Source organism: Vicugna pacos, chromosome 1, assembly GCF_048564905.1.
Source record: "Vicugna pacos chromosome 1, VicPac4, whole genome shotgun sequence".
Lineage (NCBI taxonomy): Eukaryota > Metazoa > Chordata > Mammalia > Artiodactyla > Camelidae > Vicugna > Vicugna pacos.
The window spans coordinates 63,493,364-63,517,859 of NC_132987.1; the positions used below are offsets into that span (position 1 = coordinate 63,493,364).

Consider the following 24,496-nt stretch of genomic DNA (forward strand, 5'->3'; position numbering starts at 1 on the left):
TTGCTAGGTCCTTTAGGTAACCTTTCGGAGTTTGTTTTCTTTGCTGGAAAATGGGATTATCTGTCTGACACATATTAGGTACTGCATAAATGTAAATGAGTGCATTATTTGTGGAGTTAAAAGACTCAGATGAGATAATTTGTGTTTTGTAAACTAAAAAGGAAAATAATACTAATATCTAATACTTATCTACCATTGTATATCAGCCAAGCAAATTGTATTGTTCTTACCTAATTCCCACAGTAGCCCTTTGAAGGTAAGTACTGCTATTGTCCCCATTTTATAGATTAGGAAGCAAAGGCAACGAAGTTAAGTAACTTGCCTAATATCACATTATAAATAGATATGTAGAGTCAGAATTTAAACCTTTGTCTGACTCCAGAACCCATGCTCTTAACCACCCACAAATGATATATTGACAAAAGACATGAATTCAAGTAGACTGAGGGAGAAGAGAACTGATTTTCATTGAGCCACCTTGTTGATTGCCAGGAACCTTACAAGTGTCATCTTGTTTAATCCTCACAGAGTCATATAATGAGGATCATTTCTACATTTCCAAGAGAAAGATCTAAGACTAAGAGTAGTTTAATGAATTTTCTGAAGTCAAACCCTAAAGTAAGAAGGAGCTGGAATTAGAATTCACATTTGTCTGACGTTAGATTCCTTATTTCCTACAACCATATTTGCTGCTCTCTAGGGGAAATCACATTTAAAAGGGAAGGAGGAATGTTTAACTTTACTAACACTCTAAAAATGTAAATTATAATTATTAAGATACTATTTAACATTTAATTTGTAACCATTTATAAAGATGGTAATATCTAGTGTTTGTGAAATAGTTGGTGGCGGTGGCAGTGTAAAGTATTACCTACAGCTCCTTTGGGAAAGATTTTGGCAGTATTATCAAGGGTCTTAAGTCTCATGTAATCATTGCCGTGTTGAAAGGTAATTGAAAAGAGAAGCTATGTGTCTAGATTTTCAAAATAAGATCATCTAATAGAGTGTCATAAAAGTTTGTGTCCTTTTTAACTTTAATCCCATACTACTTTAGTGAGGTTAGAGAAGGCATTCTTACCAGATGATTCAGAGCTGGGGAGGATGATGGGGTAAGTCTGTCCAATTTCTTCTGTTGTCATAGCGTTTTCTAGGTGTTGGTCCTCCCCTGTCGATTGTCATGTGATCAGTTTTCAAAAAGGAAGGCTTGTCAACAGAAATGAAATTGAGTAGCAATCTAGACTAAATCATTGGGTGCAGCCCCTTTTCCCTGGTACCACGATTCTGATTACCAGCAACCATTGAGTTAATCTGGTTTCAGGTTTTAATAATCTCATGTTTCATTTCTCTGCCATTTTTGTCTTTTCCTTAGAAATGGTAATTGTTGGTCTATAGTTTATAGTTTTTCTTTGCTTTATTTTTTTTTCATTTTCTGATGACTTAGATACCAGTCATCTTACATTTTGGTTGGCTAGAACGATTTGTTTCCAAGCGTAGTTGATACCAGAAGCATTGCTGGTCCGGTAACAACTGCTGCCTGGCTCTTGGTCACCTCATTAACCATAAAGTAGTTCCATGTGTGGTTGCTCACCTTTGTGGAGTATGAAGACTCTTGCCTCTTTATGTCATGCTCTATGGACCAAAATCTTTTCCAGGGCTCTAATTATTATCGTAGAAGCTCCTTTTGTATCAGCTTCCAGAAGTGATACACTTTAAAGAAAAAAAAAAACTTCTAAATACCTGGTATTAAAAAACTTTTTCTTTGAATTTTGGATATGCATTTTCTTTGAGATTTTGGATATGCATCTTTTACCTAAGGTGCTTCAAGTTACTTGACAGTGGAACCACTTTAAATAACCAAACAACCTTTGGCACTTTATAGGATTCTCAAAAAATAATTGGGAAATAACATCCTAGAGAAATTAGCTTAGAGGTCTGGGGACAACCCTGGAAAGTTTCAAGCATAAAAAAATGATGAACTTTGTCCTGAAAGTGGAGTCTGGTACAGGGGTTGACAAACTTTTTTTGAAGGCCATATAGTAAATATTTTCAGCTTTTTAGCCCATGTGGTCCCTGTTGGATCTATTCAGCTCAGCTATGAAAGCAGCCACAGACAGCACTAACATAACTGTGTCCACTAAGACTTTCCAGAAACAAGCTGCGGACCTGTATGTAGTGTGCTGCCTCCTAGTCTACCAGGTATATGTTCCTCATAGCGTGTCAGGGGAAGATGGAGAACATTTTATGAGCCTCTTACACCTGCTCTGAGTTTTTGCAGTGTGGTTTGCTCAGTTTAAGCTGAAGTATTGAAAGAATTAAGATTTATTGTATGGTTAATGTCTAATTCCTCAAATTACTCATGTTGGAGTAAGAAATTAGAGGGGTAGTTTATCTTCAGGGTTTACGTTTAGAAATTGTATACTAGGTTTTTTGGGATTTTTTTTTCCCAGAGTTTTATGTGGGATTGGCTTTTGGTCTTCCAGTTCATGTCCGTAACACTTTGGGCGGAAGTAAAGCAGATCACCACATATTTGTTTTTGATTTCTGTAAAATTTATGTGAATGGCTAGGCAGTACATATTTTATCTCAATGAGCTAAACTGTAATTCTGCTGTTATTAAAATACCTAATTTTAAGTATATTGCACATGTGCAGCATTTATGTATAAAATTATCAGTAGAATTGAAAATGTTTATATTCTTTCCCCTGGTAAATTCCATCTGGAGGATGTCATCTTAAGGAAACAGTCTGAAATTTGGAAAAAGCCTCTCAGAGATGCTTATTTCAACATTATTTATAATACTGAAAAAATTAGGGATAACTAAATAGCTGACAAGGAATGCTTATGTATTTTATACACCACTAGATGGAATTTTATTTATCTATTGAAAAGAATCTATTAAAAGTAATATTAACCTGCTGGATAAAAATACTACCACTCTTGGTGTAAGAAATTTTTGAATGTTAATTAAAACTTACAGGGGCGGAGAGAGGGATAAATTGGGAGTTTGGGATTGGCAAATACAGACTATTACGTACAGAATAGATAAACAACAAGGTCCTGCTGTATAGCACAGGGAACTGTATTCAGTGGCTTGTAGTAACATGTAATGAAAAAGAATATGTATATATACATATGTTAACTGAATCACTGTGCTGTCTCCCAGAAACGAATACAACATTATAAGTCAACTATACTTCAATTTAAAATGTTTTAATATAAAAAAACCTATATATATATGTGTGTGTGTGTGTATATATATATATATAAAGAAATATATATATATATACACACACACACATATATATAAAGAAATATGAAAGTGATTACATAAATATGATGACAGCTCTAGGTTTTTTTCCCCATAATGAGACTTTGAGAGATTTAGCTTTTTCTTTTCCATATTTTCCAAGTATATTGTACTAAACATATATATATATTTTTTTTAATGAGGATAAAATCTTTTTTTTTAAATAATCTGTATATTGCTTTGACCTAATAGTTTCTATTAAATGTTTATTCCAGAGAGTAGCAGATCGACTGTATGGTGTATATAAAGTACATGGGAATTATGGGCGAGTTTTTAGGTAAGCATTCTACAAACTTTTATAATAAACAACAACTAGCTCTAATTAGCTGTTTGTCTAAAAACCATTTTAAAATATATGAGTCTGGAGATTAAAAGATTATTTTTTAAATGATGTCCTATAGTAGTAGCTTTCAAACTTTTCATTTTAAAAGCCTTTCTTTAAAAAAAAAATAGTGAGGAGGTTCAATATTTTGAGCAGATAAAAGTTAAAATACTCTGAAGCAGTGAGTGATGTCTTTTACTTTCTTGGCAGAATGCCCAAGAAGATTCCTTGGAAAATCACTGTCATATAGAACTAGTGGTTTTCTTGTTCTTTTCTTTCTTTATATTGCTTTATAATTTCTGAAGGCTTTTTCAAGATGGATTTTTCAGTCTGGGGGTAATATTAGTGTAAATTAGAATATTTACTTGTGTATATAACTTGCATATTTTGATTGTTTTTGAAACTTCTCTTCTGTGAATTTGTGTGTATGTTAATTATTTTGTGGTATTTTAGAAGTTATCCAAATCTTGTAAGAAAAATGTCCTTGCTAATGTTCCACTATAAGTTCTTTTAAGTGAATTAATTAAAAATAATTCACTCAACATATTTGAATAGGTTGTATATTCATATAGCACAAAATTCAACAGGAAAAAAAGCTTATGTAGTGAAAAATCGCTTCACTCCTGCCTGTCAGCCACCTGAGTCTCCTCTTAGCTAACGTTAGTTTCTTAGTTTTTTGTGTGTCCTTCTAGTAAAATGTAGCACTGTAAATATATTAACATACCAACAAATGTGTTTTTCTCTTTTTTTAACATGGAAAGGGAGCATGTTGTGTACATTGCTATGTTCAGTTGTTTTATTTTGCTTTTTTAACTTAAAATCTGCTCTCAAAGATACACTGTTATCAGTAAATAACTATATTGGGCTTTATTGATTGAGCAGGGGCATCATAATTTATGTAACCAGTTTCTTCTTGATATTTACTTCCAGTCTTCTGCTATTGTTTTCAATGCTGCAATAAATGTTCTTGTTCATGTCATTTCACACATGTATGAGTATATATGCAGGTAAAAGTCTACAGATGTTATTACTGGGCCTAAGGGCAATGAATTTGTAGTTTTGGTAGATAGTGCCCAATTGCCCTGTGTGGAGGATGTTCAGCTCCCACCAGCAAAGTATTAATATGTTTCCTCACCCCCTTTCCCAAATAGTATGTTAGCAAACTTTTGTCTTTACCAGACTGATGGTGAAAAATAACTTTCTCAATGTAGTTTTAACTTGCATTTCTCTAATTATCAGTAAAGTTAAACCTTTTACCTTATGATTAACAGCTATTTTTCTCCGGTTTCATAAGATACCTTTTGCCCTTTTTTCTGTTGGGCTGGTGGTCTGATTTCTTACTTGATTTGCAAGAGTTCTTTATCTTTTATGAAAATTAGGCCTTTGTGAAATGAATTGCAGTTTTTCCCCCCTTGATGATATGTCTTTTGACTTTTCTTATGGTGGCTTTTGATATATAGAAATACTCAATTTATTAAATTCACTTAACATAAATGATTCGGTTTTTTCCTTTATAAAGTAGTAGCCTCTGATTTTTGTGTATATCTTAATAAGGCCTTTCCCTCTATGGATTATAAAAAAATATTTTTCATTTGTTATACATTTTTATTGTTTTATAGATTTTTAATTAATTTGAAATTTGTCAGGTGTGAGACGTGGATACAAATTTATTTAATTTATTAAAGTAACAGGTTATCCATATGTCTTTGATCATACATTAAAATTAAATGCAAGTTGGGACAATATCAGCATTATATGATTTTTTTTTATGAAGAGAAGCATATGATATAAACATGTAGACCTCATAACTAAGACAGGAATTTTATGGCTAAACAAAGGAATAAAGGGAAGAAAGGCAAATCGTATTTAACTTTCTGAAGTCTGTTGCATGGTATGTGACTTCTCTGCAGTTGCTTTTAGATTTATGTACAAGTCAGCCCTGATTTTAAGAATATTACCCAAATTGGAATTCTCATTAAGCTTGGAAATATGCTCATTTGATAATTAACATAAATCAGATCCTCCCAAAGGTTGTACATTTATTGTAAACAGTAAATGGACGTATATTAATTAAAGAGGCAAGTGAATAAAAGGTCATGTGGCTGAGTCAAATTTTAAAATTATTTGCATTAATGTCTCATGATAAATTCTGTATAGGATTACCTTTGTGCTAACTCAGTAAATTAATAGAAAACCATTTTACATCTAAAGTATTTCATAAAAAGTGAGCCAGGGAGACCATAGGTAGTTGCAGTAATTTAAGCAGGTGATCAAGAGTTTGAACCAGAACAACTGCCCGTAGAAACTATTAAGGAGGCATAAATGATAAGATTTGCCAATGGATTCTTTCAGTCATGCAGCACACATTTGCTAATCTCCTGCTACCATGGTAGGTGCTAAAGATACCAAAGTTTAATTTGCAGGCAGCTGAATGATTAGGAGGATTGTGATAGAGAATATAGGAGAAATAGCAGGTTTGAGGAATGATAAAGTTCTGTTTTGGATAGATTGCATTTGTTTTAAGATTTCCATTAAGCAGTTGAAATTTGGATCTGCAGTTTAAGAGGCTAGTGAGAATATGAGTTGTATATGAAAGACTATCCTAGTAGAGTGATGTTTAATTTAATGTAGGGTTAGGTGATGATGTTAGAGGGTTAGAGTAAGTCTTTGAGAGACTTGAGGGCCAAACCTTGGGGAATACCTGTGTTCAGGGCTCAGGCAAAGAAAAGCAACCAGTGAGGGAGACACTGAAACTGATGAGGAACCAGGAGGTGCAGTGTCAACCAAGTAAAGGGAGCACTTCGAGAAGTTGGAGTTTTACTGTAGAGGAATTGAGTTTAATCGAAAAAAGGGGAAATGGGTAAGTAACTTTGTGTTAATATGGAGAGCAATTTGGTTTTAGTAGTATGATGTTATATTGCAGTGGTCCTAGGAATCAGAGGAAAGACAGCAAGTTACTGATTAGGTTTTTAAGAAAGTCTCTGAGGTTATTCTTGAAGGGGTGTAGGGCCTGGTTATTGTGGTGGAGGTGGTTTTTTGCAAGGAGAAGCAAGAGTAAGAGGGTGGATGAGGAGAAGGTAGAGAGGAAGGTACAGGGCTGTCTTAAAGCAGAGGAGCAGTACTTGTAGGAGGCCACATTAGCTGGCCTCTGTCTTTGTAAAGCAGCTGTCTCTGCTGAGAACAGATCGGGGTGATTCTGTGGTTAGAAAGCTTGAGGGGAATGATACAGTGCAGTCTGTCTCATAAACTAATGGAAAGAAGGATTCTTAACTGTGGCCTACTGCATACCCTCCTTTACCCACCCTTACCAGCTCGGCTCCATGGGGGATTGGCTGGAAGCAGCTGTGGCAAGTGCAGAGTCTCTTTGAAGACTTGAGTTCTGTCAGTTCGTGCAAAATTCGCATTTTATTCTTTAGAACATCCATGGTTGTTTAAGTATATATATGTCTAACTTTTTTCCCTCTCAGATGTTCAAATGTAAAAGTAAAGTTTATTCTTCAGAAAAATTGTGCCATGCAGATATGGCTTCAGATATCCAAGATGAAATATCCCAGTTTGAGAAGTGCTGATGAAGGTATCACTTGGGAATATGGGGAAGGATTGCTGAGCAGTGCCAGTTGGTAGTGTGTGTGTTTTTTATCTTTTCTTTTTAATTTTTTCATTGTGTCATTACACAGACCATAAGAGTCATGAAAATATTCAGAAGTTGAGAATCACATAATTGGAAAGAAGTTTGTTTCATTTTTTGATTTGAAATTTGAGAGAAGAAATACAAAGCTAATTTCATCTGCTTTGTTTCTTAATTTAAATGTTTTCAATATATATCAAGCAATTTTGTAAAATTATGCCTTATTGCTAAATTAGAGATTGGAGTGAAAGAATGGACTAAGAAAAAAGATTGAGCTATGAGTTGGAGAGGACTGTCAAAGGGGGAAGGACAGATGACAAGACATAAACTTTGATATAGGTAAGAAATGAGCAGGAATTAAGATGCACAGAGAAGAAACAGGGAAGATTCCCTGTTATAATATGTTCATGTTACACATTGCTGTTACTTTTTTTTTTTTTAAATACAGGAGTTCATTTTGTTCTCTTGAGTTCCTAAACTTTTTGCAACTTCCTTCTGTATTACAGCACCTGATCCGATTTAGGATAGGCCAAAGGGTCATCCCACATAGGTTCTTACAGGACTTGTCTGTATTTTCACTAGTTTCGGGAACTTTAAGATCTACCTGTCAAGAATTGGACCAAACACTGTTGATCTGAAACAAATAGACTACCAGATGTTTCTCCAGCAAAGATGGGTTTATTCAGAATCAGCAGAGAATTGCAATTTTGGGGCTATAACCACAGCAAGCCACATGCAAGTTCCTGCAGGGCAAAGGAGGAGAATGCTTTTTATAGAGAGGAAAAGGACTTGGGAGGGCTATAGTAAACAAAGAGTCCATGGCTTTTCATTGGCTGAGTCCTTGCCAGAAAAGAAGTTTTTCTTCTTCCTTTTGGGGTCCACTGTGGACACCGGGCATGAGAGCTACCCCTTCCAACAGTTGGTCTTCCAGCTCTACTTAATTGAGGTTTCTGTTTGTTTTCCATTTTAAACTTTTATTATTTTTTTAAATTAAAAAAAATTTTTTTTATTGAAGTATATACTCAGTTACAATGTGTCAGTTTCTGGTATACAGCATGTCCCAGTCATGCATACATATACACATATTCTTTTTCATTAAAGTTTATTATAAGATATTGAATATAGTTCCCTGTGCTATACAGGGGAAATTTGTGTTTTTGTCTTTTTTTTAAAATATCTATTCAGTTGTGGGGTAAAATGGAAAGAGTAATTTCCAAACCTTTTTTTAGCATTGAACTTTGTTTAAATATCATCTTACACAGAAGGATAAACAAATAAAACTTACTAGTACGGACCTGGTTGCAGCTGGAGACTTTCTATCCCTGATGAACACCAGATTAAGTGACTAAATTTAGCTCTAAACCTCTTATTTTTCTTGTAATGTTTTTCATTCCTTTCCAAAATCTCAACACTTGGACATTCTTGGAGTTTTTTTCTTTCCTTCTTAATAGAATTGTAAAATACTACAGCAGGAGTGACCTTGGTAATTTTTTATAGTTCAGATTCCTTAATCTATGGGGTAAGGACAGACTTCAGATTCTCTGAAGTCTCTGAAATTATTTATAGCTATTATAAAATATTTGCTATATCCCTGTGCTATACAATATATCCTTGTAGCTTGTTTATTTTATACATAGTAGTTTGTATCTCCTAATTTCCTACCCCATCTTACCCTTCCCCCTTCCTTCTCCGTACAGGTAGCTGCTTGTTCTCTATGTCTGTGAATCTGTTTCTTTTTGTTACATTCACTAGTTGGCTTTATTTTTTAGATTCCACATATATGTGATAACATACAGTATTTGTCTAACTTATTTCACTAAACATAATACCCTGTAGGTCCATCCGTGTTGTTGCAGATAGCAAAATTTTCGTTCTTTTTTTTATAGCTGAGTAATACTCCATTGTGTATATATACCACACTTCTTTATCCATTTGTCTGTTAATGGACACTTAGGTTGCTTCCATATCTTGGCTATTGTAAATAATGCTATGAACATTTCGGTGCTTGTATCTTTTCGAATTAATGTTTTCATTTTCTTCAGATACATACCCAGGAGTGGAATTGCTGGATCATATGGTAGTTCTGTTTTGGGGTTTTTTTGATGGACCTCCATACTGTTTTCCACAGTGGCTATACCAATTTACCTTCCCACCAACACTGTACACATGTTCCTTTTTCTCTACATCCTCACCAACATTTGTTATTTGTGTTCTTTTGATAATAAGCCATCTGACAGGTGTGAGACAATAGCTCATTGTGGTTTTGATTTGCATTTCTCTGATCATTAGTGATGTTGAGCATTGTATATATCTTTTTTGGAAAAGCATCTCTCCAGGTCTTCTGTCCATTTTTTAATCATGTTGTGTTTTTTTTTTTGATGTTGAGTTGTATGAGCTGTCTATATATTTTGGATATTATCAGTCATATCATTTGAGTAGGTTGTCTTTTCATTTTGTTGATGGTTTCCTTTGCTGTGCAAAAGCTTTTAAGTTGAATTAGGTCCAATTTGTTTATTTTTGCTATGTCTCCTTTGCCTTAGGAGACAGATCCAAAAAAAATTGCTATAATTTATGTCAGAGAGTGTTCTGCTTATCTTTTCTTCAAAGAGTTTTATGTTTCCTGTCTTACATTTAGATCTTTAATCCATGAAGTCTCTGAAATTATATGCAGAATTTTTTGTTTGTGATTTTTCCCTCCATAGGGAAAAGGTCCAAAGTCTTCATGAGATGCTACAAAAGATCCATTACCCTCTTTGATCTGGTTCATCTGTGACAATTACACCATCCATTAAGTACTTTATGAAAGCAATTATGCCTCTTATAAAGTTGATGCTAAATCCTTCTACACTTTAATATTTACTTGTTAATGGATTCCTGCTCTTCCCCACTAAACTGGTTACCATTTTCTATTTCCAGTCCTAGACATATCCCTGGACCCCAGTTAGAACCTTTCCTTTAGCTAGTGCTTCTTAAATTGTAATGGGCATTCAGGTCATCTGGAGAACTGTTACAATTAATATTCTGAGTCAGTAGATCTGTATTTCTAACAAGTTCCAGGTGGTACTGTTCACAGACCACAACTTGAGTAGTAGAGGGCTACCTATATATATATCTTGAGGGGAAAGGTCTTGTGCCTAGTAGTGGCTGTTGCGTAGAACCCAGTACATTTCCTTTTTCCCGTTTATTAGTTATTGGTTCATTCTTTGATTTTCCTATAGCCTATAAATGCCAAGAATTTATCAGGCATTAAACTACTTGATGGGAATATATAGATAATTAAGTGTAAGTCCTACCTTTCTTGAAGTAGTTTTTAGTCTTGTTTGCATATACTACATGTTTTCAGCTACATTAAAATGAGTAAATAAAAAGGAAACATCAAATTTGTCATCTGTTAGTATTTAGGATTATTGGTTTATTTTCCCCATTTTTATTAGAATACACATATACATCTTCCATAAAAAGGAATTTTTATTTCAAGCATTTTACAAAAATAACAGTAAAATGATCTGTGGTTCTAGTAGACTTTCTTATGCAACTTTTGTGCAAATTATTGAATTTTATGATGCACTTCATGTTTCTGTACAGATGTCTTTTTCTGTTAAAATAGTGTCACATAATCAATGTGTTTATCAGAATCATCCATGTGGTGGTGGGAAATATACATTCCTCAGCTCTATCCCAGAGATTGTGATTAAGTAGATCAAGAGCAGGGTCAGCATCCGTAGTTTCTAAAAGCTCCACAGTTGGTTTAAATACACACCCTAGCTGAGAAGGTTGTCTGTAAGCAGCAGCTGTTTTGTGTGGTCCTTACCTTGCTCTTAGCAGCAGCAGATACAAACTTTTGAGTCAGAGAAAATAAATGCAAACATAGATCTGTACGTTGTTGAAAAGCTAGCTAGAAATAAAACCTTGTAAAAGATTACATTTAATAATATTCCATATCTATTTCATGATGTTTTTGGTTTTGTCTTTTTCTTCTTAGTGAGTGGAGTGCCATAGAAAAAGAAATGGGTGATGGATTGCAGAGTGCTGGTCATCATATGGATGTGTAAGTACCTAGGGAGTTGAAGGCAAAACCTGAGGTGACATTTAGTGGTGCAATGTTAGTGATTCTTCTGTTCTTCTCTTTTTATACAGTTTGCTGGCATTTATATTGTGCTCTGTGTATACAGATTAGACTTAAAGAAGTTTATCTCAGGGGATGCAAGTTTAGTTTAACATTGAAAAATCAATCAGTCCAGTCCACATATTAGCAGAATAAAGAAGAAAACCAGTATGTTCATTTCAATACATGTAGAAAAAGCATTTCAACATCCAGTCACAGTAAAATTCTCATCAAACTAGGAATATAAAGAATTTCCTCAGTCTAAAACTTATAGCTAATATCATACTTAACAGTGAAATATTGATGCTTTCTCATAAAATCAGGAACAAGGCGAGGTTTTTTGCTCCCACCACTTCTATTAAACATGGTACTAGAGGTCCTGGTCAGTACAGCGATGCCAGAAAATCAAATAAGAGGCATACGTCTTAGAAGGAAAGAAGTAAAACTGTTTTTATTTGCAGTTAACAGGATCTTTTACATAGAAATCCATAAAGAATTAACCAAAAATGTTATAGAACTAATAACTAAATTTAATAAGGGTGCATGATACATAATAAATCAATGTATAAAAAATTAATTGTTTTATATACTAGCAACAATTGGAAAATAAAAACTTAAAAACAATGCTGTTTATAATAACATCAAAACAGAATACTTACAGATTAATTTAATGAAATTAAATTACTCTACACTGAAAACTATATATAAGCATGGCTGAGAGAAAGTAAAGACCTAAATAAATGGTGAAATAAACCATGTGCATGGATTGGAAGACTTAGTGTCAATATGAATTGCAGTCCTAGTCACTCCAGTGACTTTTTTATAGAAATTGATAAGCTGATTTAAAGTTTATTTCATTATTCTTTCTACGAATTTTGTAGCCCTTTTTGTAATATCTTTGAACAAAAGATATTAGAGTGCTTCTTAAGATACCTTAAGAAGGACCATTTTTTGTTTGTTTCATTTTTTTATTTTCCAAGCCCTTGCTGATCAAAATATTTTGGTAAAATTCAATAAAACTGTCATGATAATTAAAAATTGCTATGGGGGAGTAAAAATTAGGAGTATGGGATTAACAGATACAAATTACTATACATAAAGTAGATAAGCAGCAAAGGTTTACTATTTAGCACAGGGAGTTATAGTCAGTATCTTGTAATAACCTATAATGGAAAATAATCTGAAAAAGTCACATGTATGTATAACTGAATCACTTACTTTACTGTATACCTGTATACAGAACCTAACACAATATCATAAATCAACTATACTTCAAAAAAAAAAGACTGCTGTAAAATGTTTCTAAATGCTTATTTTTACTTCATGTACTTTTGTCACTGATGAGTAGCAAGTGATCTGCGGACCAGCTTTGAATAGCCCTTCTTTAGAACATTGATACTTGTGTCCTGCTAAAAGTTACTCTATGCAATGTTTCTTTTTAAACAGGTATGCATCTTCTATTGATGATATTTTGGAAGATGAAGAACATTATGCAGATCAGTTAAAGGAGTATCTTTTTTATGCAGAAGCACTGCGGTAAGTATAATAAATGTCTCAGACGCAGCCCTGTGGCTGGTCACCACTCCCTTCATATGCTGCTCTAAAATAAAGATAGTAAGGTGATTTTTAAATGAGTTCATTCCTCCAAATGTTAAATGAGGTCTCATTGTGTCCCTGTGTATTGAAAAGTGCTAGAGATAGAAATTTAAGAAGAACCCTGTGTTTGAAGCACATTGATAAAACCTGTTAATCGGGTCTGTCTGTAGATTGTTCTTTTACTTTTTCCATCTTGAAGATTGGAAGCAAAGTACAGATTGAGTGTGGGTAGTATGCTCTGTCACTAGGTTGTATATTATTTAAATTCTGTAATTTTTCCCATACCTCCATATTTTATCTCCTTAGTGAGGTTGTAAAACTTAATATCAGGACTTTGTCTTCTGTTTTTGTGTGTATGTGTGTGCGTTTTAAGTTTTTTCCATTTTAAATTTATTTATATATTTATATCACAATATATTTTTTAAATTGAAATATAGTTGATGTACAATATTATGTTACAGGTATACAATATAGTGATTCACAAATTTTTAAAGGTTATAATCCATTTGTAAGTATTCTAAAATGTTGGCTGTATTCCCCATGCTGTGCAGTACATCCTTGTAGCTTCTTTTATACCTGATAGTTTCTATTAATCCTCCACCTCCATCTTGTCCCTCCCACTTCCCTCTCCCCACTGGTGACCACTGGTTCCTTCTCTACATCTGTGAGTCTGTTTCTTTTCTGTTATAGTCACTAGTTTATTGTGTTTTCTTAGATTCCACATGTAAGTGATACCTTACAGTACTTGTCTTTCTCTGTCTGACTTACTTCATTTAGCATAATGCCCTCCAAGTCCATCCATGCTGTACACCAGAAACTAATACAATATTTTTAATCAACTGTACTTCAATTAAAAAGCAAACAAGCAGCCAGCCTATGTAAAATAAGGGTAGAAGAACTGAACAGACATTTTTCCAAAAGAGGAAATGCAGATGGCCAACAGGAACATGAAAAGTTGCTCAGTATCACTAATATCAGGGAAATGCAAATCAGAATCTCAATGAGACATCATCTCACACCTGTCAGAATGGCCATAATCAAAAAGAACACAAATAACAAATGTTGACAAGGATGTGGGGAAAGGGGAACCCTTGTACACTGTTGGTGGGAATGTAAATTGGTGCAGCCACTATGGAAAACAGTATATATGGAGGTTTCTCAAAAACCTAAAAATAGAACCACCATATGGTGTCTTCTGTTTTTATGGTATCTCCTGCAAAACCAAACAGAATTCTCTGGGAGATTAGTCCAGATTGGAAAAATGAATCGTTTTCCTGTCACTTTTTAAATTATTTTAAGAATTCTTTTAGTAAAACAGAGGAGCAGTATTCCTTTAGCTGTTCAGTAGCTGATATGAAAACATCACATTGTTAGCCTTTTTCCTTCTGGAGCTTTGAGTAGTAAGAAGTTACACCAAGGTATTTTCAAGTTACCAAGTAAAGAAAGTTGCTGAACACAGTGGAATTCTCTGTTGCTCTTAAAACTTGTAGAAAAGATTAATGTGTACAGATACAGAAACATGTCTGTGGTATACAGTTAAGAAAGAAAAGGTGTAGAATCAGTGGGGGAGAGGTGTGGATATGTATATTTGTGAGTGCCTAGCTAAAGTCTGGAAGGATATACACCATCTATTAACATGAATTATATCTAGACAGTTGGGACTGGGAGAAAAAAGAGGGTTCTTGAAACTTTTATTTTGTGCATTCCTGTATTAGAGTCTTTTTTTTTTCCAGTGAGCATGAGTTACTTTTATGATGCTAAAAACTAATAGACATTTCTAAATAAAAAAGAAGAAAGCTTTGAGGTAATATCTTTTAAAACAATACTCAGTTATTTGAGATTATAGCATTAGTTCCTATATTATAGAAAAGATTTTTTTCAATGTATGTGATAATGGTATTTTTATTGAAAAAAATGTTGCAAGTGTCTAGAAAACAACCTTTAAAAAAATTTTTTTAATGAAGGTGTAGGGGATTGAACCCAGGACCTTGTGCATGCTAAGCACACACTCTACTACTGAGCTATACTCTGTCCTCACAAACAACCTTTATTGTTTTAAGTATATATAAAGTTTTTATGCTTAGGTTCTGCCAGATTAAATTTTTAATGTTGGGCTACTACATGTTAAACTTGAAAATCCTGAGTATACAAGTTCTGACCATAGAAAGACATTGTGAATGCCTCCCCTTCCTCCCCCCACCAAAATTAACATGTTAATAGAGAAACCACAAAAATTAAATGGCAGCACTTTTTTTCAGGGCTGTGTGCCGGAAACATGAACTTATGCAGTATGACTTGGAGATGGCTGCTCAGGACCTAGCATCCAAGAAACAGCAGTGTGAGGAACTGGCAACTGGGGTGAGTGTGCTTCCACTTAGGTCTCTGGTGTTATTATAGCAGACCTTAAATGGAGTGGGCTGCAGGATGCTGTAGCTTTTACAGGAGAATGATTTGTGGGCGGCTTCATAATTCTTTTGGTTGTGATCTTGAAAAAAAATGTTAAACCATTAAAACATACATAGTATTATAAGAAATTTTGCTAATATTACTCTGAAGAGTCATTTCATTTTCTGATTAAGTCCTAGTGAGAAAACGCTATTCTTTAGGATTGAAATAATGATCTTTGGTCAGGTTTAATTTTACCAGGTATATTGTAGAAATCTTAGTTAACTTTGAAAAGCTTTTCCCTGTTAAAATCAGTGCCTCTCTTCTAACAAGGAGCTTCTTCTGTACTTTACTTTTTTTTTGGTGGTGGAGGGGGTTGAATTTTTATTCACAGAGATACATATCCATAGACAGAGGCAGTCTCAGAAGGCAAGAGAGGCAGCCTGTGTACTTTACTCTCAATTGAATGCTTATAGTGAGTACTTGTGAAGAAAATTTCATATTTATTGTATTAGACTTAGGTCATTTTTATAATCAGCTTTCTACTGTCCAGCTATTCCATTGGAGTAAAGTAGCTGTCATGGTGAGCACACATAATACGGAAATAATGAAGCAGTGACAGTTGCCACCATTTATAAGTCATTTCATAATCAACAAGTACTGTACTTTTAGAAGTGCTGTTGGGCTACCCACCTGCGAAGTGTGTGAAAAGTTATAGATACATGTGGGAAAAGATCTTTGACCATGAAACAGGGAACTTGGTTCTCTACTCCTACACGTGAAGGGTAAAGTGTTTCCCTCAGTAAACTGCAGAGAATGAGGAAATGTTAAAGCAGTGAAGCTTAAGGCTTGGGTTTAGACATCTTGTTTTATTAATAGATACCCAAGTTTCAGTGTGAGTTTTGCAGGTTTTTAAGTTTCTTTACTTCGGTTTATTTCCATTGTTACTTGTTGAATTTTATCTTTTTTATGTCAGAGTAATTTTTAAGAGTATGACTACTAACATAAAGAAATAACTTGCCTGTACTTCACCATGGAAGTTTTCCATGTGATGAAAAAACTCAGAACTTTTCCCTTTTTGACTCTTCCATATTTTCCAGTCTTAGAAATTGTAGTAGTAGCCCCCTGGTTGTAAGGCTTATGGTGCTTCTGTTTGAGCTAGCAGAGAGATGGCTAAAGTTTCTATTTCCCTTTTTTAGAAAATGTTTCAATTGTGGTAAAATGTATAGAACATAAAATTCATCATCTTAACCATTTTTAATAGTAAAGTTCAGCAGTAGTAGGTACATTTACATTGTTGTGCAACCAACCTGCAGAACTCTTTTCATCTTGCAAAACTGAAACTCTGTATGTATTAAATTTTTATCAGCTATTAGTTTCCCTCTCCACCTAGCCGCTAGCAGCCATCATTCTCTCTGTGAACTTCACTACTCTGGATACCTCATATAGGTAGACTCATACAGTATTTGTCCTTTTGTGACTGGCTTATTTCATTTAGCATAATGTCCTCAAGATTCATCTGTGGCATAGCATGTGTCAGAATTTCCTTCCTTTTTAAGGCTGAATAATACATCAGTTTATGTATGTTGTTTATCTGTTTCTATTTCATTTTAGACCGTGAGAACATTTTCTTTGAAGGGAATGACTACCAAGCTCTTTGGTCAAGAAACTCCAGAGCAGAGAGAAGCCAGAATAAAGGTGCTAGAAGAACAAATAAGTGAAGGAGAACAACAGCTTAAGTCTAAAAATCTGGAAGGCAGGTAAAAATGCTGAGATGTTTAACAAAGTTAGACATGGAGGCTACGTGGCAGATTGTTTATGACCATTCCCAGCTTCTTCAGCATCCCTGGATATAGCCTGGTCTTCCAAAATGCAGTGATTGGATTCCTAAGAAATTTTAGTCAAAACTCATGTTATATAGTAACAGTTGTTTTAGGGTGGGAGAAAGAGGAAGAAGAAAGCTTTGAGCTTCATAATATTATTCTCCTGCACTTTTCATGATTTCTGTCCTTTGCACATTCCCTCTGCCCTTTCTTTTTGTCCGTTAAAAGCCTGATCATTCTTCAGTGCCCGGCTCTTTTGTTACTTCCCTTGGGAAGCCTCCTCTTCTCTGCACAGGCTTTCATAGCGCTTCGTGCCCCTGTAGCATGGCACTTCTGTACTGAGTGGTTGGTTGTATGGTCTGGCTGTCCTGGGCTACGTTACAAGCCCTTCAAAGTCAGTGAGTGTGTCATTTTTCATCTTTATGTCCCAACACCTGGCATAGGGCTTGGAATGTATATTTCTGGAAATTCAGTTCTCAAAGATCTGCCATGACTGTTGGGCTCATTTTTCTTTTTGTTGTGTTCATCTGACAGTCATTTGGTAGACCAAGGCAGACCAAGAGTGTGTCATTGATTTGGAGTTGGTTTTGTTAATTTTTAGAACTGCAGGCATCAAGTAAGTCAAAATAAACTTTCATGAATAGAGTTAAAAAGACAAATGTCTCTCAGAATTTTTATAACTCTAGTTGTCATTTAAAGCAAGTCCATGATAAATGTGATACATAATCCATCTGGTGGAAAGGAATACATGTTTTCCAGTGACCCGAGGAAGGCAGATTCATATGGTATCTCTTAGGCTGTGAGCTGCTTCACAGAGCCATTCACATCTGTTTCACGGGAATAATCTGAAGCTGGAATTCTTGTGGCAAAAATAGAGATTATTAAAATGTAGAAGTATATATGATTGTCTGCTTTTTTTCCCCCACTATAATTTTTAGGAAGAGAAAAATAGAATTATCTTATACAAGTAATAGCTTTTTGCTCTATGTTGACAAGTGAAAACCCAACTTAAATGAGAAGTGGTGATTTGAATTTATAATATATAGTTTACTTAATTTAAGTAAGAATAATAATGACTTTACCTTTTTATTTTAGAGAATTTGTCAAAAATGCTTGGGCTGATATTGAACGCTTCAAAGAACAAAAGAACCGTGATTTAAAGGAGGCCCTCATAAGCTATGCAGTCATGCAGATCAGTATGTGCAAAAAGGTAGGTTTTGGTTTTAGTGAAGGTACACATATATTCACAGATGCCTACAAATTTCTTTAAAACCAATTTCTCTTATTTGGACCAGCGTATTCATTGTTTGCATTTTTAAAACCCATTCCTCTCCTCTTTCAGAATGTTTCCCAATTTTTCTACTTAATTTTGAAAGAAGTGTCATAACCAAATTATCTGTTACTGAGTCTCCACTTATATCCAAAGTTCCAAATTTGTGTGCCCCGTTTATAACTTGTATTTGAAAATATGTACTAACAGCATTACTTTGTTTACATGATGTTCTTGGACAGAGCAGTAAAATACCATTCCTGACAGTAATGTATACTTTGATTGGAAAATAGTTTAAGCATTATTTTGGGAAAATGTGGTTATAACATGTTTTTCTGTCAGAGTAGATCCTTTATGTAGCTGATATCTGGTAGAAGATACGAACATTGAAGCTTATTCTGTTTAAAATAAATATTTTGGCAATGCTGGAAATCATTCTAAAATGGTGTTGTAAAGAACAAAATATGTAATATTAACTTCTTTTTTATAACCCAAGATCCAGTTGTGACCACCAGTCAATACCAGTGCTTTACATTTGTCTAACACTTCACAATTTATTGAGCCACTTAACATGTTATCTCGGTAAATCATATAGTAAGATGGATTACTGTATTTATGAAGACATTCTTGGAGGGAAAAATGACATTCGTATAAACATTCTTAAGCTTTAATTTATCCAAAATGTGTACTTTCTGGCTTAGAACCATCATTTTCTCAGCCCTTTTTGACCAGCAGTAGTAACTGTAAAGAACAAAGCTATTTTGAGATAGAAACATCAGACTCACACACTAGTCAGTGGGCCAGATTTATCGTATGCCTCAGTGAAATTGTAAGTTACTTGGTGTCGTAGATCTTTGTGTCACTTAGATCTGGTCAACCTGCAAATGCTGGTGGTTGAATGTCCTGAAGTTCGGGGTGTTTTTGTCTCTGTTGCTGTCGTCCTGTCAGCTCCTCTGTTGCTTCCTGTTTACAGTCTTCTTTCTAATCTGCCTTTTTAAGTCTCAGGTGGTCTGAAAGATCAGAAAACAAAGGTTTGTAAAGTTGGTTTTGTTTTATTTTATTCCTATAAAATTCTCATTAACAAGCTCCTGTGATCTCCCATTTGCTTCTTTTCCAAAGTGGAACGTAGACTTTATATAATGGCTCGCAGGACTTTTCCCCGAACTTTGCTTAGGGTGAGATGGTTTAGGGTGCTAGAAATTAATCTCTGAATAAAAAAGATATTACTGTAGGCATGTTTGAACATATTGTTGGATGTCTTGTGCATCTACTCATGTATCCTCAGATGATAACTGTAGTAAGCAGGAGTTTACTCATACAAGATTAATAAGGGTGTATGTTCACCTTATTTCTTGAGAATAGTCCTATAATGTTTCATCATGTTTTATTTTCTTCCCTAAGTGGAATAGATTTTTATATTTGAAAATCTATGGTGCTTTTATCTTTTTATTGTTTTTTTCTTACTTTTTTTTTATTGAGTTATAGTCATCTTACAATGTTGTGTCAATTTCCAGTGTAGAGCACAATTTTTCAGTTACACATGAACATACATATATTCATTGTCACATTCTTTTTCGCTGTGAGCTACCACAAGATCCTGTATATATTTCCCTGTGCTATACAGTATAATCTTGTTCATCTATTCTACATATGCCTGTTAGTATCTACAAATTTCAAACTCCCAGTCTATCCCTTTAGAAACTTAAAATTATGAGAAGTCAAGATTAGCATCAGCATATGGGTATTTATATATTTCAAGCTATTTTTATCTTTTTAAATTAAAAAAATTAATTACCATAAAAATAACATACATGCTCATTGCAGAAAATTCAAATCAGCCAGAAGCATATTAAATAAAAATTCTCCCCCTCTTCCCCCAGATCCCTTTTTGAAAACTCATCACTGTTAAAGTTACATGTGTATCTTTTCAGACTTATTTGTACAAATACAATTATTTAGAAAATAAACACTTTCCTTTTTCTCATAAAAACAGGATTGCATTATATATGCTAGTGTGTAGTTTTGTTTTTTTTTCATTTGCTGTCCTGTGGACATCTTACTGGGACAGTGCACGTAAGATGTATGTTATCCTTTCTAGCAATGAATAGTCCCATTAGATACTACTTTATCCAGGCAATCTGAGACATTTTAAAGGATTTTTGTAGGGTTTGTTTCTTTTTCTTTTTGTATTCCATCAGGGAGGAAAAAAGCTAAAAGGATTACTGATTTTTTTTTCTATTGTTTGAAACCTTGAAAAATATTGACTAATGTTTAAGTATTAAAGAAAGTATTCTTCATAAATTAGCAGGTATTGGAGAATATATGTCTTGTTTGTTGAAAACATACCTTTATTTCTACCACTTCCTTAGATTTTACTGTTACATTTTACAAACATGAATTCTTGTTTAAACATATTAGGTATATTATAGCATATTAGTTTTTTGCTAATTAATCTGCCAAAACCATTGAGAGGGAGTTGATAATTTAGTACTTAATTGGTTTTTGTCAAAACATTAGTTATTAGACTAATAAACTAATAATACATTACTTTATATTTGTTAGGATAATAAGGTTCTTTCTTCGGTTTCAAATATTATAAAATTTGGTTTATAGAGAAAATATGAATGTGTGATATGAGTAAATAAGTTTGTTAGGAACCTGAAAACTCAGTTTTTCAAAAAGAAGTTGTAGGAGTTCTTTCTCTGTTTTGAAGATAGACTCATACAAATGATTCTATTACTTTTTTCAAAAGTATTTGACATTCAGTTATATTAGCTATTGCCAGAAATAGTGTCATATTTGCTGGACTTGTTAATTACTCCAAAAAACAAAACTTAACATACCATACCAGTAAGCCAAATACTGGCTTCCAGAATCCTTCCAAAGTCACATTTTAAAGCTTTTTTGGTTTTTGTTTGTTTGTTTTTAAAGGGAATTCAAGTTTGGACCAATGCTAAGGAATGCTTTAGCAAGATGTAATCCTGTGAAATAAATTTCTCTTCAATCAAAGTGCCCCAAAACAGAAGCACAAGTAAATTAAAAAATTTAAGTTGCTACCCAGTATACACAAAAATATATAATAAGTTGAGTAAATTTAATTTCCTTTAACTTGATTATAGTAGTGTTAATATAGCACAAAAAGGATGTATTTTAATGAAGATTAAATATTATAATTTGAGGTTTTGGGGACTGGTGCTGATTCTGAAATGTTAATTAGATAAATTATACCAACAAATTGTCAGGCTTCTGAACCAGTGACCGAATATCAAGATGTTAGGTAATTTCTAGATGTTTGTTTCAATGTTTGTTCAGTGTTTCAGATCTGCTTATGCAGGGAGTTTTTTCCTCAGATTGGATTCTTATCTTTACTTGTTAAGACCCACTAATCTGTTATAGGGGGTTATTTTTTCTTGCCTTATAGTTGTGCTGTTTGATTTGACAAAGCTCAGCAGAAATTTAGTGTGAAATCTAAGAATTTTTCCCACATTCATTACTGCCCCTATAACATTTGCATACACTAGAAAATGCCTTCAACTTGTGTTTTACCTGAATTTTGATACTGGTCAAAATTTTTATACTGCCAACAAAGAAGACTCAACTTCTCAGATATATAGTGGAATACATTGTTATGATCTTGGAACTACTATATAGAATGTTTTAAATGAGTATGTTACAGACAAGCATTAAATTCTCAAGTAATTCTTAACCTCAGTGATGAGCCTGAATTTACTCTGCTTGGCTGTCTACACATGGCATTTCAGGGTACAAGATGTAGCATTTCATTGTATAAGATAGATGTAGTGAACATATGTGTTAGTATCTTCATTATTAACATCCTTCTTTTTTTACTGCTTGGCTGTAATTTTTGTAAAGATAAATTATATTTTTTTTGTGCGTATTTTTGTGGTATATGTTCAGAAGCCAAGCACCCTTGGTATTTTGCTTGCTTTGCAGAACCCTACATGTGTACTCGTTATTACTAATTATGTAAAAAAAAGAAATCTCCAGGACTGTTCAGCATTTGACTTTTTTACATGTTTAAAATGTTTAATTTTTGTGCTGTTTACCAAACTTATATAATAAATAAATGAAGTATTGTGTTGATTTTCACAGGATTTTTGTTATATTAACAGTGGTCTGTACCTATTAGTATCTGATACCCTGTGCAAAAATAATATATGCCAGTTTATGTTTTGAAGTGTTTAATTGTATAAATTTGTCTTGTGCCAAAATGTTGGTTTTTTTAAACAATAAGATGCTGAAATGATACATGATTTTTATTAGAAGCAAGTCATCTGTATCGGTACACATTTCATTCCATTGAATTGTATCATCTCTTGGCTCATGAACTAAAATAGCTTTCCATTTGGCATTTAAAAATCAAAAGCCTTTTTTCCCAGCCTAACCTTAGAGTAAATGTAAAATGTGTTAGATTTTTTTCTACTAGCTGACTTGATTTGAGAAGGCTGTTGATTACCTATGTTTTAAAAGATGAATTAGGAAAAATATTTTATTATCTTCTCTGAAATATACAAATATTCACATGGTTGTGTGTATATTTAAGTAGGAATATCTTGACATGGATTGATTTTGAAAAAGTTTCATTTAATAGCACAGTAATTCCTTTTAAAAAACTGTAAAGAAATTTTATGACAGAAATAATTTTTTATACTATCCAGAATAAGTATAAAGAAAATAATCTATATGCATTAACCCTTTCAGTATTTAAAAATCAGAACTCAAAATGAATTTTTAAAGGGGGGAAGTTAGATATCCAAAAAATATACAAGCAATAACTAAAGAATGAGGACTGTCTCATTAAATACTTAGTAACAGAGGAAAATTTCACCTTGATAATGTTCTAGTGATGTAGTTGGTGTAGTCAAAGCATTAAAATTAGTTGAAGTCATACCTAACCTTCATTTACATCCAAAAACTTGGGTATGGATGAATGAGTCACTGGTAATTACAACATAGCATCCAAAACAGGAACTGAGGGTTTTTAAAATTCAAACATCTTTAGAATAAACACATACCCAGCTTGGAGTGGAATGAAAAACCAAGAGTTATGTAACAGGAATGGCAGGCTTTTTATATCCTTATAATCAGTTTTTAGATTTATATGCATATTCTCTTCCAGGGTAGAATTTATGATTCTCCTGAAGTTTTTTCCTTAAAAATATTTAGGAATTTCATTCAAGGTTGAAGAACCCAGTGGAATAAAGTAACGTGGCCAAATCAGTAGAATTGTACTAGCTTCCTAAATTAATATAGCTTTAAATATTTATATATTTGAAAGGATGGAAGAGACTAGGGGGGGAAATGAACAAATTAAATTCAAAGTAAGTAGAAGAAATATTAAAAATAAAAGCAAAAATCAGTGATATTGAAAACAGGTAAGTATAAAGTTAACAAAGCCAGAAGCTGGTTCTTTGAGTTGGTAACTTTAATAAAGTTAAACCTCTAGCAAAACTGGATGGAGAAAGAAAAAGCACAGATTATCCCTATCAGGGATAATCCCCAATGAAGGGGGGATGTTATAGTTCTTACAGACATTAAAAGGATAATAAGGAATATTATGGACAACTATAAACCCAATAAATTAGATGAAGTCACCAAATTCCTTGAAAAGTATAACTTCCTAAAACTAATATGAGTTTTATATAAAAAATGGGACTAGCCTTTTATCAAAGAAGTTTATTGGAAGGTATAGCTCAGTGGTAGACCACATGCCTAGTATGCATGAAGTCCTGGGTTCAATCCCCAGTACCTCCATCAAAAAAATAAATAAATAAACCTAATTACTTACCCCCCCAAAAAAATTATTATCAGAAATACTCCTACAAAAGAACTCCAGGTTCAGATGTCTTTATTAGTGGATTCTATGAAAGATTTAAGGAAGAAAAAGTTTTAGTTCTATACATATTTTCAGAAAATAGGGAAAAGGAAATACTTTTTTTTTTTAATGAGAAAAAAAATTTGTTAATGAGAACAAGTATCACCCTAATACCAAAACTGGCCAAAGATTTCAAGAAAAGAAAGTGGTGTATCTATATATAT

At 33.5% G+C, this 24,496-nt stretch overlaps 1 protein-coding gene across 1 annotated transcript in view; it reads left to right on the forward strand.

Moving 5' to 3' along the window:
• Positions 1-22,546, forward strand: part of SNX4 (sorting nexin 4) — a 51,264-nt gene extending 28,718 nt beyond the window's left edge. The window contains exons 8-14 of the mRNA XM_031683622.2: positions 3,523-3,584; positions 11,240-11,305; positions 12,809-12,898; positions 15,217-15,316; positions 16,958-17,103; positions 18,262-18,376; positions 21,368-22,546. Of these exons, the coding sequence (XP_031539482.1) occupies positions 3,523-3,584; positions 11,240-11,305; positions 12,809-12,898; positions 15,217-15,316; positions 16,958-17,103; positions 18,262-18,376; positions 21,368-21,415 (627 nt within the window). The 3' untranslated portion in view covers positions 21,416-22,546. The remainder of the gene's footprint in view (positions 1-3,522; positions 3,585-11,239; positions 11,306-12,808; positions 12,899-15,216; positions 15,317-16,957; positions 17,104-18,261; positions 18,377-21,367) is intronic.
• Positions 22,547-24,496: the final 1,950 nt, after the last annotated feature.